Here is a 14,036-nt window from a genome sequence, read left to right as displayed (position 1 = left end):
ATTCCTCCTGGTACTGTTTGGGTTTCAGCGGCGGCTCTGGCGCAGCTTCAGTCACCTCTCTGTGTATAGAGACCGGCCAGCATTGACTGAAAGCAGGCTCAGCATTAGGGCTGACTTAGAATAAAAGTCAAACCAGAATCTCCGTTTGAAAACACTTTGTTTCTGGGTGATGCCCCTTGTCAGTGAAAACTATTTGATTCCATTTGGCTGTTTGAGAGGCTTCTGACTGGTATCTAAGGGTTAACATTTCTCTCTGCAGAAAGGAAGCCAGTGTGACAAGGCTTATAAACCATGCAATGTCCTCTGGGAAATTAAATATGCACATTTTCTCTTCCAAGAGGACAAAAAAACTCTAGTGCTTGGAAGTAGCAAACCTAAAAGTCAATATCTACCCTTTAAGAAGCCTTGCCATATGACTTAGGATAAAGCCAAACCAGAATCTCAATTTGCAGACACGGGGTTTCAGGGGGTTACCCCTCGTCAATGAAAAGTATAAGATATTGTTGCACTTTGTGAGAAGCTTCTGACTGGCATATTTGAACTGAGGAGGGACAACACCCCGAAATACCTTGTCTGAAAATTGAAATTCTGGTTTGGCTGTTATATTGCAAGGCTTGTCAAAGGGTCGATATTGACTTTTAGGATTACAAATTCCAATAGGTGTCACTAGAGTTCTAGTTCTCTTCCTTTCTGAAGAAGCAATTTGCATATTAATTTTCCCAGAGGGGCATTGCATGGCTTATAAGCTTCTCCGCCCTGGTATACCAGGCATCTTACCCTCTACAAGGAGAAACGTTACCCCTTAGATTTCTGTTATGCCTCTAAACAGTTTTACTGACAAGTGAAAAGGAGCAAAGCGACAAAGACCTGCCACCACTTCCAGTAATCTGTTTTAGTGTCTCTCCTGCTAAAGACGGATTACACTTGACAACAGGCAGTGGAGAGCGCTTAGCTTAGTAGCTGGCACTTTGGAGCTATTTTTCAGTGGCAAAACAACATAATTTTTAAATTAAAATTTATTGTATTATCTATCAAATGAGATCAAGTTGCATGAAACTACAGTGATCTATTAACAGTCTTATGTTTGTGATCTTGGAGGTCTCAATGGGTGGTGAACTCTGTCATCTCACATTTAGCATTGATAAATATTGATTCAGTAGATCAGAGAAAGGCTTATTGGTATTGATTAAAAAGATGTTCTAGAAGGCACCATGCATATCTGGTGTTTTTTTTTCCATTCATACTTGGGTGGAGATATGCAGATGAGCATCTTGACAGTTTAATATCTATCCATCAATCTCTTTAATATGGATGAGCAAGGTCAAAGGCTACAGATTTACAAATGTAATGAATTCCAAAACCGATTTTAATAGCCTTGAATCCAAAGAGACTTGACCTTCGATAGGTAGTGTTCCGTGTGATGGAGCTGTGAAATGAAAGCAGAGAACTTCATTAGAGGATAGAAGTCATATATTATTCCCAGCTATTGAAATCAGCTTTAATAATTTAGCTTGATTAAAGCTCAGATTTGCATAATTGTTACACACACTTAAGAGGTCATCCTAGTAAAAGAAATTAAACATTATTTAAATACTTGTTCGAAAAAAGTGTGGACATGAGAATAGTATTTAGAATTATTGGCTTCATGCTTAAAATGGTCCTTAGGCTTGATACACACATTTGACTATCATGGTCCAAGTATAGATCGCAATGACCGAACCGGCAACAGGTCTCCCGACTCAGCATAACCTGTGGTTGTGACCGCCTTCACACATCCACTTAAAAAAAGTATGTGTGAGACAGTCTATTTTTACTGTCCATGTGGTTATCTGTTGGCTGTCCATGTGCAAGGGTATACCATCCATGTGCCATCTGTGTGACACTTACCAGAATCGAATGCAGAATAGAAATTACAGATTATTAGGTGTCAAAGATATGCAAAAATATAGATATATAGGTAGATAGATAAATAGATAGACAGATAGATAATAGATAGGTATCTGTGAGATATATAATTAGTGCCTTACATGTGTAGCTTACTGTACATGTATTAATCTAATAAATAAATGAAAAAATGATGTTTGTTCTTCCCTATTTTTAGCAACCAGCAAAGGTACAGCAGACAGCTGTGAGTTGATATTATCAGGCTGGAAAGGTCCCTGGTTATTGAACCTTTCTCAGCCTTAAAAATACCAGCCCATAGAATCCCAGTAAGTGGTGCATCACATGAGATGCTCCAACACTAGCACTTTACCTTGGCTCTTTCCAATTGCCCTGGAGTGTTGGCAATTGGGGTAATGGTAGTCGGGGCTGATGTCAGCAATGAATTGTCCAAAAGCAAAGCTGACATCAAGCCCTGGTGTCAGTAATGGAGATGTGCTTCACCTTTGTTGGTTATCCCACATCATTTTTTCATTTATTTACTAGGGTAATACATGTAAAGTTGGGATCCCACATAATTTGTTGGGATTTGTTGGGATTCCACATCATTTTTTCATTTATTTACTAGGGTAATACATGTAAAGTTAACTATTCATGCAAGGCACTACTTATATACCTCATATCTATCTATCTATCTATCTATTATCTATCTATCTATCTATCTATCTATCTATCTATCTATCTATCTATCATCTATTTACCTCATATCTGACTATGTATCTCTATATTTGCACATCTTAAACACATAAAAATCTTTAGTTTCTATTCTGCATTCTAATCTGGGGCACACAGATATCACGAATATGTCATCAGTGTGCGCGTGTGTAATAACTGTCATCTGTGCTGCCGGGAAAAAAAACAGGCATGTCTACATTTGGGTCACAGGAACATGTGCGCGGCCCCATAGGTTATAATGAGTGTGCGTGTGTATCTGTCTCCTGTATGTGTGAAAATTGACACTACACATTCCGGAAACACATTTATTCCTCTGATCCTTTTAGGATTTTCAGTGCAGTGGGCTGTACCAGTGAGCGACAGCTTTCTTTGTATAAGTGCGCATACAGTGATAGCTGTCAGTCACTGATATGACCGCCCACTGCACTGAAAACCCCAGAAAGAGAAGAGTATTTGATGATGAAAACACAGGTTATGCTGAATCTTTTCTTACAGAACTATATATCAATCTACATTGCTCCCCCGGCTCGATAACATGGTGCCTGAAGATTGCATTGCATTTTCATGGCAGCAGGTTCCCTTTAATAATCTTGTTAGTATTTCACAAGTGATATATAGTTATTGCCAGTGCTTTCGGAATTGACTCTGGTATTCTCTCTAAGAACTATCCTCAAATCATGAATTGTTGGGTCAGATTGGCATGCCTTGAGTCCTCAAAAAAAAATTGTTCGAAAAACTTACCATTAATCAATATACTTGTAGCAGCTACCAACATAAAAAGAAAGTGAATGAGAGCCGTACATTAGATGAATTTAATAACTAGTATACTGTTTATACCAGAAGCAAAATGCCGATCTAACATGAATTTGATCATCTTAATAGTTGTATATATATATATATATATATATATATATATATACCGTATATTTATATAGTTTGTTAATTTCTTATCTTCTTTTTTGATTTCTCTGTCTACACAGGTACCATATCTGTCAATACTTTACGTACGCCTTACACAGCCCCTGGAGAAAGTGAAATTCTTGACCTTGATGACGACTTGTTTCTTGGAGGCTTACCTGAAAATAAAGCTGGCTTGGTCTTCCCAACTGAAGTGTGGACCGCTCTTCTGAACTATGGATATGTAGGATGCATAAGAGATTTATTTATAGATGGTCAGAGCAAAGACATACGCCAGATGGCCGAACATCAAAGCACAGCTGGAGTAAAACCATCCTGTTCAAAAGAAACCAGTAAACCTTGCATTAACAATCCATGCAAAAATAGCGGAGTATGTAGAGATGGTTGGAACCGATTTGTTTGTGACTGCTCGGGTACAGGCTTCCTTGGCCGTTCTTGTGAGAGAGGTTAGTTTTGGTTTATTACTGTTGGCATACTTCTACTTTAACTCTAAAAGGTAACATAGGTTCTCTTTTGTGCTAATAACTAGAGCGGGGGCACCACATAGGAAACGGGGATCCAACCTGGTCTATGCTATACTAAGCCATGAAAAAACAACACAAGAAATAGACCATAAAAGGGGATCACCCAAGGCAATGGATTAAATATGAAAATTACAAATTTTATTAGAATAACACTCATGGACATAGGAAACAACCACATGGAGCACACAATTAAAAGCATTTAAAATTGGTCACGCATAGGACCTAGAAAAATGAACAAATGGCCCATAATAGAACCCTCCTCCTAGATGCGATCCCTCCCCAAACGCACTGTAATGGCTAATAATAATATATAGTACAGTGTAAGATGTCTGCATGAACAGCACTATTGGAATATAGGGTAAAGCAACACAACCTAAGGAGTATAGTTGTGTTCTCTTATGTGATGTCATGTGATTTCGTTTTGCTATAACACTCAAATATGCTTGAAATAATGGGGCCTCTGTGAAGAACAACGTATGGGCTTTGGCAGTCCAATAGCTCATCATAGTGCACAATCCCACCAGCTTTGGAGGTAGAAGTGGGCCTCCCTTACCTCTTGGGTTACTGTCCACCCCTAGGTTACAATTGCACTTCCAACTAGAGGCTGAACTTGAATCTTCATTTCCCCAATGCAAAATTTGGTAAAATTAGGGTAATCTATTATGCATCAAGTCTAATGCTCATTTTGGGGCACCTTTTGAGGTGTCCCGCGGGCTCCAGGGCTTGAGTGCAAATACAACAAGCAGTTTGCAGTATCTAAAATAGCCCAATTTTTTTCAAAAGGCCTAAGTTGCCATTTGATGGGGAATTGTGCTTAGAGTAGGTTTGATAACTCATTGTGTCAGTTATTTGTCAGTATCACACATCATTGGTGCTGTGAACAAAAACAAAAAGGGAAACCACGGAGCCTCGAACCAAAATGACAAACTATTTAAATAGCCAGTAGGTAATATTTTTTAAAAAATATTATACATTATCAGCTGTCTTTTGTAACACTTACACAATACATTTTAACATTAGAAAAAGTTTGTACTGTATAATAAAGTTTAGAATTGCCAACACCAATAATAGCCGACTGCAGTCATGGACCCACTACCCCAGGAATAGTCTTTGTCACCAATGATAGAAACATAGATGAGCAAGAATTTTTTTTTTTTTATGATGCCAAGGCATTGGATTGGAATCATAGTCAGACTGGGTTGGACCAGTGGTGGACGTCAGGATGGTGTTAGAGGAAAAGCAGTAGTCAGAGCAGACCCAGACAGAACATAGGAAGATGCACACCAAATCAGACTGGAAAAATAAGTCCTTTTTGTTTAGATGTAAGGTTTTGGGGGAAGTGTCCCACTTAGGCCTAGCGTACATTAACATTGGCTCAACTCATCTGTATTTAAGGTTAATTGACTCTTAAAAAAGACAGTAATATGCATCAAAAGAAGAATATTGTGATGAAGGAGGAGAGAAGCAGCCAGGAGCATCACAAGGAAGATGCATCTTCATCTAAATATTATCTAATATCATAGAGAAAAAGTTATTTTGCCATCTTCTAAGTCATTTCCAAAGGATTGATGGGCACACTCCTTTTTGGCTGCCCCCACTGTACTAATCTGTAGGTAATTGGCACAGTTTAATTAGAGACGTGCTTCTGAGTCTTTTCAAGTAGACGGCAGGAGATGGAGAACGCACATTCATTTACCCAGTTGTCATGGTAATAGGCGTAGAGCCCAATGTGACAGTTTTCTTCAGGGCTCTTCTATTTGTGAAAAGCTTGTGCCTTACAGGGCTGCTGGTTTGCAAGAACTTAGCACACATTAAATTAGGACAAGTGAGAACTAATACCCCGATGATGAATAAATCGTCCAGTGTATATCCGAGATTCTCCACCTTCTTGCCACTACCAGGAGATCAGCATTGTCCTCATGTTCTGCATATGATGGGTGCAGCACAGCGTATAGTCCTTGGTTTAGGGGGAAAAATTTTGTGTAGACACACGATTAGACAGATGTATGAACATTGTCTAGTAGCATATCCCTTTTTCATAGAGCTGATGCGTCGTGTTCATATTAGACATTAGTCTATTACTCATACCACCTCTTGGTTGTCTTACTTTAGATCATTGTTTTCACACAAAAAATGACAGATACCATTAATAAAGCCTTACCCTTAATTTTGTTTTATAGGTGCTTAGTGAGGCTCAAAAAAATGCCCATTCTGTGCCAACTGCATAGGAACTTGCCCTAGAGGAATGATCATGGTAGGAGGTAGAGGAAGTGCTAGGCCATTGGGATTCACCAATATGTCCAGGTATCTGACATACAGCACCAGGCAGGACAGACATAAAGCTGTCAGCAAAATGTATTGGCACCAATACCACTATTGTAAATCCTCATTCTGGTACTTAACCACTGTGCACCTGGATGAAGATACAACATCCTTCAGGCTGACCACCATAACACTTTACTGCCTCTATTAGTTAAAATTAGTCCAACATAACTTGGCTGCAACTTACCCCCTGACTCCTAAATTGCAAAGCTGTGACAGTTTATAGAAAACGGGCAGTCACATTTGCCACTTTTCCTTTTATCTTTACACTTAATTCAATGCCATGAACTTATAAATGAGATGTCCCTGAAAAATACATGAAAGGGCAATAAACAAGGCAAATCTCTAACTAATCAAGGGTCATCCTATAGCACTCATGAGAGGAAAAAGAAACCCTTATGGAGAAAACCTTTAGGGAACCATGGCTAAAAAATTGCAAAAAGAGAGAAAGTCAGCTCACCATGAATTGATGCACTTGGTCATGACACATTCAATGCACGGAACCACTCTCCGCAGATCGGAGTAAATTGCAAAACGAGAAAAAAATCTCCAGTGCTGGAAGCAAGATGAATGTAAGTAAAAATTTGCCTTTAATTCTTTATTTAAAAAGCATCATAGCTTGTACACCACTGAGGACTGGAAAAACAATGCATTTCACTGGTTAAGCCTTACTATATAATTATCAAACCGACACGTTTCGGTGGTTAAGCCTTACTATATAATTATCAAACCGACACGTTTCGGTGGTTAAGCCTTACTATATAATTATCAAACCGACATGTTTTGGCAGTTAAGCCTTAACATATGATTATGAAACTGACGCATTTCAGCAGTTAAACCTTAGTATATGATTATCAAACAAACGCGTTTCGGCAGTTAAGCCTTAGTATAAGATTATCAAACAAACGCGTTTCGGCGGTTAAGCCTTAGTATATGATTATGAGACCGACGCGTTTCGGTAGTTAAGCCTTAATATATGGTTAAGGCTTAACCAATGAAACGGGTCGGTTTGACCAGTCCTTTGTGGTGTACAAGCTATGATGCTTTTTAATTGTAGAAATAAAGGCAACGTTATCCTTACAGTCATCTTGTTTCCAGCGCTGGCGATTTTTTTTCCCTTTTGGCTACATGTCTAAAGGATTATCCTTCCCTTGGACTAAGATTAATGACAACTTTAACTAATTCTAGCCATGATAGAATTAGACATGACCCCAGATATAAAAAAAAACTGATTCAACAAATAGAATAAGACATGAATCTTTATACAAGTAATAATTAATTACACAGAAGTAGAATAGTGATTATGTATTTGAGAAGAGAATAGTGGCACTCACCGGTCCTGTAAAATCCAATATTCAGAAAAATTCAAAAATTCAAAAATTCAGAAAAGCATGTTTAAAACTGTCTGCAGTGAGGGAAGGAGCACATGTGCGGGACGACGATCGTTTTGCATTCTCCTGCTCTTCTACTGGTCCTGGAATTACAGGACCAGTAGAAGCGCAGTAGAGCACAAAACGATCGACATCCCTGTTTTTCTGAATAAAGACATTGGATTTTACGGGACTGGTGAATGCTACTATGTCTTCTTTTCATATACAAGTTTGTACCTTATTATGTGAGCATCCGGTACCTCTAGGCTTCATTGCTCAGTCCAAAGTTTGATTTAATGACAAGTTAAAACACACAGGTTGAATGTTGGCGGTTTTCTCTGTAAAACAGTGATTATAACAGACTGTTGAGAAATGTTTCCTCCGCTTTTTTCTGGTGGAAGAGAGAGGATGTGATAGAAAAGACAGGGAGATACACACATAGTGTGCTCCTTCCTATTTTGGTAGGGCCACCACTGCTTAAAATCTATACAGCTATACAAACAAAACCTTAGAAGTTATTGGTCCCCACTTCCCAAATTCGTGTCACTCTTTGCTTAGTACTTCGGAGGTGTCTATAACTCTGTGAATGTTTTAGCATACTATAAATGTCAAAATATACATATTAGACAATAGTTGTCCAAATCCACCGATGTCGCTGACACCTGTCTTATGTGTACAGTGGCCTTCCAACTCTTTCCTGACAGGTATTGAAGAAGATTAGGATCTGCATGTCAGATTTCTTAGGCAGGCTTCACACTAGCGTTCGGCAGGGCTGCGGATGGCAGCCTTCTTCCTCCATGAAGCCCTGCCAACTACTGTGCCTCTTCCTTCAGTTCTGCCTACGTCTGCATGCGTCCTGCGTACCCTATCTTTAACATTGGTTATGCAGGCCATGCTGTTGTATGCGGATGCCTCCGCATGCGTTGTCTTGACACTGCTCTGACCAGCATCAAACGCAGCATGTTAGGATTTTGTTGCGGTCAGCACAGCTTCAAAACGACGCATGCGGAGGCATCCGCATACATCTGCATGGCCTGTGTACCCAATGTTAAAGATAGGGTATGCAGGATGCATGCAGACATAGGCGGAGCTGAAGGAAGAGGCGTGGCAGTGGGCGTGGCTTCACGATGGAAGAAGGCTGCCGTCCACAGCCCTGCCGAATGCTAGTGTGAAGATAGCCTTAGGAAAGCCCTTTGTTCTCCGGAAGATAGGGTTTCTGGCTGTGGCTCTCTCATAGAGAACACAGGTCAGAGCATTCCTGTGTATGGGGGACTCGGGAGAGATAGCTGTCAGATAAGTTAAAGTTATGTCGACAGCAAGCTAATGTTTATAGGGGACTTAAGACCTAAGCCCCAGATTAGGGCTAGTGATGTCACTGGGAGTACTGAGAAAAGATAAGTTGCAGTCAGTGTCATAATCAGTTGGCAAGGGCCCACCAGTAACCTACTCCAGGGCCCCATTTTTCATCTACGTGTACTGTAAATGGGACAATTACAAGTTTATATAACAATGAACTTCTGCCGCTGCATATTATGAAAGGAAATATAATGTTACCTCCATACAATACATATCACTGCAGTAATATATCATGTTTCATGAAAATCATCATAGATAGAAAGGAGGAAAGCACAAGATAATGGGCGCCCCATGATGTCTTTCTTGCTTAAGTGCTGCCACACAGGATCTGCTTGAGATATCTAAAATTCTGATTGTCAGCAGGAACTACAAACAAGGAGCCCTGGGGGGTTTCATTGAGCTTTTCTTACCAAGATAGTGTTTGAAATCAGTGTTTGAGATTGTGATGTAGACTTTAAAAGAAAATCAAGCAAAATAAAACAAGAAACAAAGATTAAAATACAGTGTTATTCAGTATAATAAAGTAGGACTTGTCCTTTCCAAAATCGTTTAAGGTACATACTGACTTTACTGATTTATGAAAAAAAGAGAAAAATAAAATTATTTTATACATATATCGCTGGTATGAAAGTTTATCTATGGATTCCTCTTTTTTTTTTTTTGCTCTGATCCCCTGCGTTGTGACATTAAAACCAGAAAAGAGGTTAGAAAATATCACATTTTAATTCTACATATTCTGACTCAGCGTTTACAAATGAATGTATTTTATATAATGTAAGTTTACACGGGAAGCCCAAATGAAGATAAATCCTTTTCGAATAAAGGTTTTTAATATACATAGTGTTATGTGGGGAAAAAAGACCCTTTCTTCCCATTTCAGGAGCCTGTTGTTACCATTTATCTGCAAATGTTCTTATCCTTCTTCAGTCATTTGTGCAAAACTGATAATTGAGGACTGAAGAGTGGAGGGCGGGTGGGGGGATGCAGCTGCAGTTTCTCCCTCTCAGTATTTAAGTATAATAGCATGGGAGGGAGAAGGGAGGAGATGAGGGAGGCATATCACACACATGTTTTGGCTGTATTACTTACACATAATTAGATCTCTTCTAGAGGGGGGAAAACTCTCTCCAATGCTACATATAGTAGTTACCTTGTCAGACAATGTCCAGCCAATAAAAGAACCTTGAAACATAACAAATCAGACACCTACAGAATGTAGCTAACTAAAGGATATCAATTCAAAAAACATACCAGAAAAAGAAAAAACCTTCCCAACACAAGTCAGATTACAAATGCACTAGCAGGATGCAGCAGACCCCCATAATAAAGGCGGGGGGCAGCACAGGTGCAAAACACTGTTCAAAAGCGACCACTCACTAACCTACCAATTCATGGAGGGGGTGGCTGCCTCGTCAAAAATGCACATAGCACATCACACTTTGCACACGTATATCTATGTGGCACACATACTGTATGTATACATGTGTACATGTACATAGTTACGCAAATTTTACATCTGCACAATTTATTATATTATAGATATAATTCACTAAATATTGTAGACTATTAATATACTGGTTTGCATATTCTGTTATATATTTGCACATTATATATTTTCACAGTTGTAATTTTGTCATTTATCTTATATTATTTCATGTCGGTTGCATATTTTGCAGTATTTGCACTTTTTTACACCACAAATAATTGTACTCTTCTACAACATATTTATACAATATCACTACAAACACTACATATTATATTTTGGTACAATGTATTCGCACAAATTAATTTAATGCAGTGACAACCTTGGCTTTTTTCATTATCATACTTGTATAAAACCACATTATGGCCTTTGGGGAACACAACACCGTTTTGCAGATCTTATTACATTCATATCCATTAGGAGTATCACGATAGCACGCATGCACGCTCTGTGCTCTGCGTGCCTCCACATCCAGAAATTCCATTTCCATGGCATTACGTTCAGCTGACCGTGACGCCACAGATCACGTGACGCGGAGACTGTGACGCACGTCGAGCCTCCTGTGCGCACATGCGTTACACACACCATGCTCACCTATTGGACAACACACATTTAAATACTACCCATCACTAGATGCACCCACTCCCTGAAGAAGCATGTCACTACAGGCTGCAGCATCCAAATACCAAGGTAACCGAGCTTTTTACATGATTCCAACCATAGTTATGTCATTCATGATTGTAGGTTACAGATGTGAATAGAAGGATATTGTGCACTAGCACTTTACCATGGGTTACGTTCTATCCATCTTTTAAGTACTTCATAGCACATGCACTTTACTTACTTGATTGTACCCAGGATAGTCCTATCCCACACTTTCTGTAATTCAGTCACAGCGTACTAGATTTTTGTGTAGGCCGTTCTGTACTCTATTCTATTTTGGAATCTCATTATTATGTACCATATATACCATGTGACATAATTTCTGCATGTCACAAACATGATGTGTGATATTTTTGTGCAGCATTTTGCTATACGGTCATACATATACACTGATTTTGTTATTTGTCTCTGTAACATACTTAGTTTGACATGAGCTTCTTTTAATGTCAGTGCATCTCCACTGCATATTTATGCATTTAGTAATAAATTGTTCACAATAATATTATTAGTGATGAGCGAGTATACTCGTTGCTCGGGTTTCCCCAAGCACGCTCGGATGGTCTCCGAGTATTTGTTAGTGCTCAGAGATTTAGTTTTTGTCGACTCAGCTGCATGATTTATGGCTGCTAGCCAGTCTGAGTAAATGTGGGTGTTGCCTGGTTGCTAGGGAATCCCCACATGTAGTCAAGCTGTCTAGCAGCCGTAAATCTCCGAGCACTAACAAATACTCTGAGATCACCCGAGCGTGCTCGGGAAAACCCAAGAAACGAGTATACTTATCACTAATTATTATTATTGACCATCATCTCAGTTCTTTTCTCTTTTTTTTTCTGCATGAATCATTCACTGAGGGTCATTTTTACATCTAGTTTGGGACCATGTGCACATAATTTAGTGATGTCACTATAGATAAGTCGTGCACGTATATTTGCCCTTCTGTGTTTTTTCCTTTGTCTCCATCTGTAGACAGTTGTTTTATGGTAGAGTTGATTTTGGCAAATTTTCTCAATTTGATGGGTGGAGGGTAAGATTCGATTTGTATATTTTCTAAATAAATTTGGTGAGAATCGAATCTTCTGGAAAGAGCTTAACAAAATAAACTCTTTAAATCACATCTTCTCGGTCCCACATAGTTCTCCCATTAATTTCTTCTACTTCTGGGTCTTCTGGAGGGCACCTCTGCTGACTAGCCCCTTGCAATCACATGGGTCGTAACACACAGAGTTAACCTTAATGACATGCATCACTCTGCACGTGCTCGCGTGGATTCAGTGAACCCAGCACCATGTCTGTTGCGGTGTTTAGTTATCGATAATCCAGAAGAAATAGGCCAATGAGAAGTCACAAGACAATCGGTCGATTGAAGGACAGGTATGGGAAGGGCCAGTGAGATGATAATTTTTTTACTTTTAATTTGCTTTACTGGATTAAAAAAACTTTCTTTATTGTAGCTTTATTAAAATAGTAACAAGGGCATAAAAATTTATGAGAACTCGCAGATTAAAAATCAGGCTGAATCAAAACGCGTGAGATATTTTTCCATGCCCATGATTTTTGCTTTTAACCCTCTTTGGTGGATTGAAAACCCTTTATCATCACATCAAACAGAGCTGCTTGATACCTTAGAATCCTTATCTGTGCAAAGTGGAGTGGATTGCTTGGGAACCTGATTAAACAACATGCATGTATTGGATGAGGTGAGCTGCATCCACAAACCTTCTTATACTGGGGCCAATGAGAATCCAGCAAAATGGTGATCATCTGGTCGCCGTTTAGCCGGAATGATATGAATTGAATCCCCCAAAATTTAGAATTTAAATTTTAGTGGTGAATTTGTACTGAATTAATTTAAGTTAGAATCAATTTGATTATCTACAATTTGGAGTTTTTTCGATGGATGAGATGCTGGAAAAGGTACTGGGATGGGTGCTAGATTCAGTGGAGTCATACAGGCAATGCTCCATAGAAAACAGGTATGCCAAGTGGCTCTCCTCCAGAAGGAACAACATTATTTGTAGTCCCCACTTCACATAATAGACAACGACTGTATACAGCAGGCAACTTGGTCAGAGTGAAGCAATTTTTTGTTGTAATTACACTTTAAAGAGTAACTGCTGTTTTAAATTTTATTTAAAAATCAATAGTAAAAATGAAAAAAATAAAGTTTGTAATGCATCTTATCAGAGAGATCTGCTTCTTTCTCCTACAGAATTGATCATTCATTTTCAAAATCCTCAGATCTGGGGTAAAATCTGTATCAGCGAAGATAGATTTTTACATTACTAAGACAGGAGATGACAGTTACTACTGATAAGATTCTATAGAGGCAGGAACAGATAGGAGGAGCTAGAGCCAGAGATCCTCCTCCATCCCCTCACATCTCTATAAAATCTTATCAGGACCGGCTGCCATCTCCTATCTCAGTACTGGGGAAAGTCTGTCTTCACTGATACAGTTTTTACCCCAGAATTGAGGCTTTTGAAAGTGAATGATCAATTCTGCAGGAGAAAGAAGCAGATCTCTCTGATAAAATGCATTACAAACATTCTTATTTTCATTTTATATATACACATTGTGATGGGAAAAAGTTTTTGTCCCCTTCCCGATTTCCTGTTCTTTTGCATTTGTGACACACTTAAATGTTGTAGATCACCAAACAAATGTAAATATTAGACAAAGATAACACAAGTAAACACAAAATACAGTTTTTAAATGAAGGTCTTTATTATTAAGGGCAAAAGAAATCCAAACGTACAGGGCACTGTGAAAGAGTGGTTGCCTCAT

At 38.9% G+C, this 14,036-nt stretch overlaps 1 protein-coding gene across 17 annotated transcripts in view; it reads left to right on the top strand.

Annotated features, from left to right (window-relative positions):
* The window catches only part of NRXN1 (neurexin 1), a 1,975,072-nt gene that overhangs the window by 945,092 nt on the left and 1,015,944 nt on the right, over positions 1-14,036 (top strand). For all 17 annotated transcript variants that reach the window (XM_069768660.1, XM_069768673.1, XM_069768667.1 and 14 more), the window contains one exon: positions 3,597-3,980. In XM_069768660.1, the coding sequence (XP_069624761.1) occupies positions 3,597-3,980 (384 nt within the window). The remainder of the gene's footprint in view (positions 1-3,596; positions 3,981-14,036) is intronic.

Source organism: Ranitomeya imitator, chromosome 5, assembly GCF_032444005.1.
Source record: "Ranitomeya imitator isolate aRanImi1 chromosome 5, aRanImi1.pri, whole genome shotgun sequence".
NCBI lineage: Eukaryota > Metazoa > Chordata > Amphibia > Anura > Dendrobatidae > Ranitomeya > Ranitomeya imitator.
The sequence above is the reverse complement of the archived record's forward strand: the minus strand, read 5'-3'. Positions and strand labels throughout refer to the sequence as shown.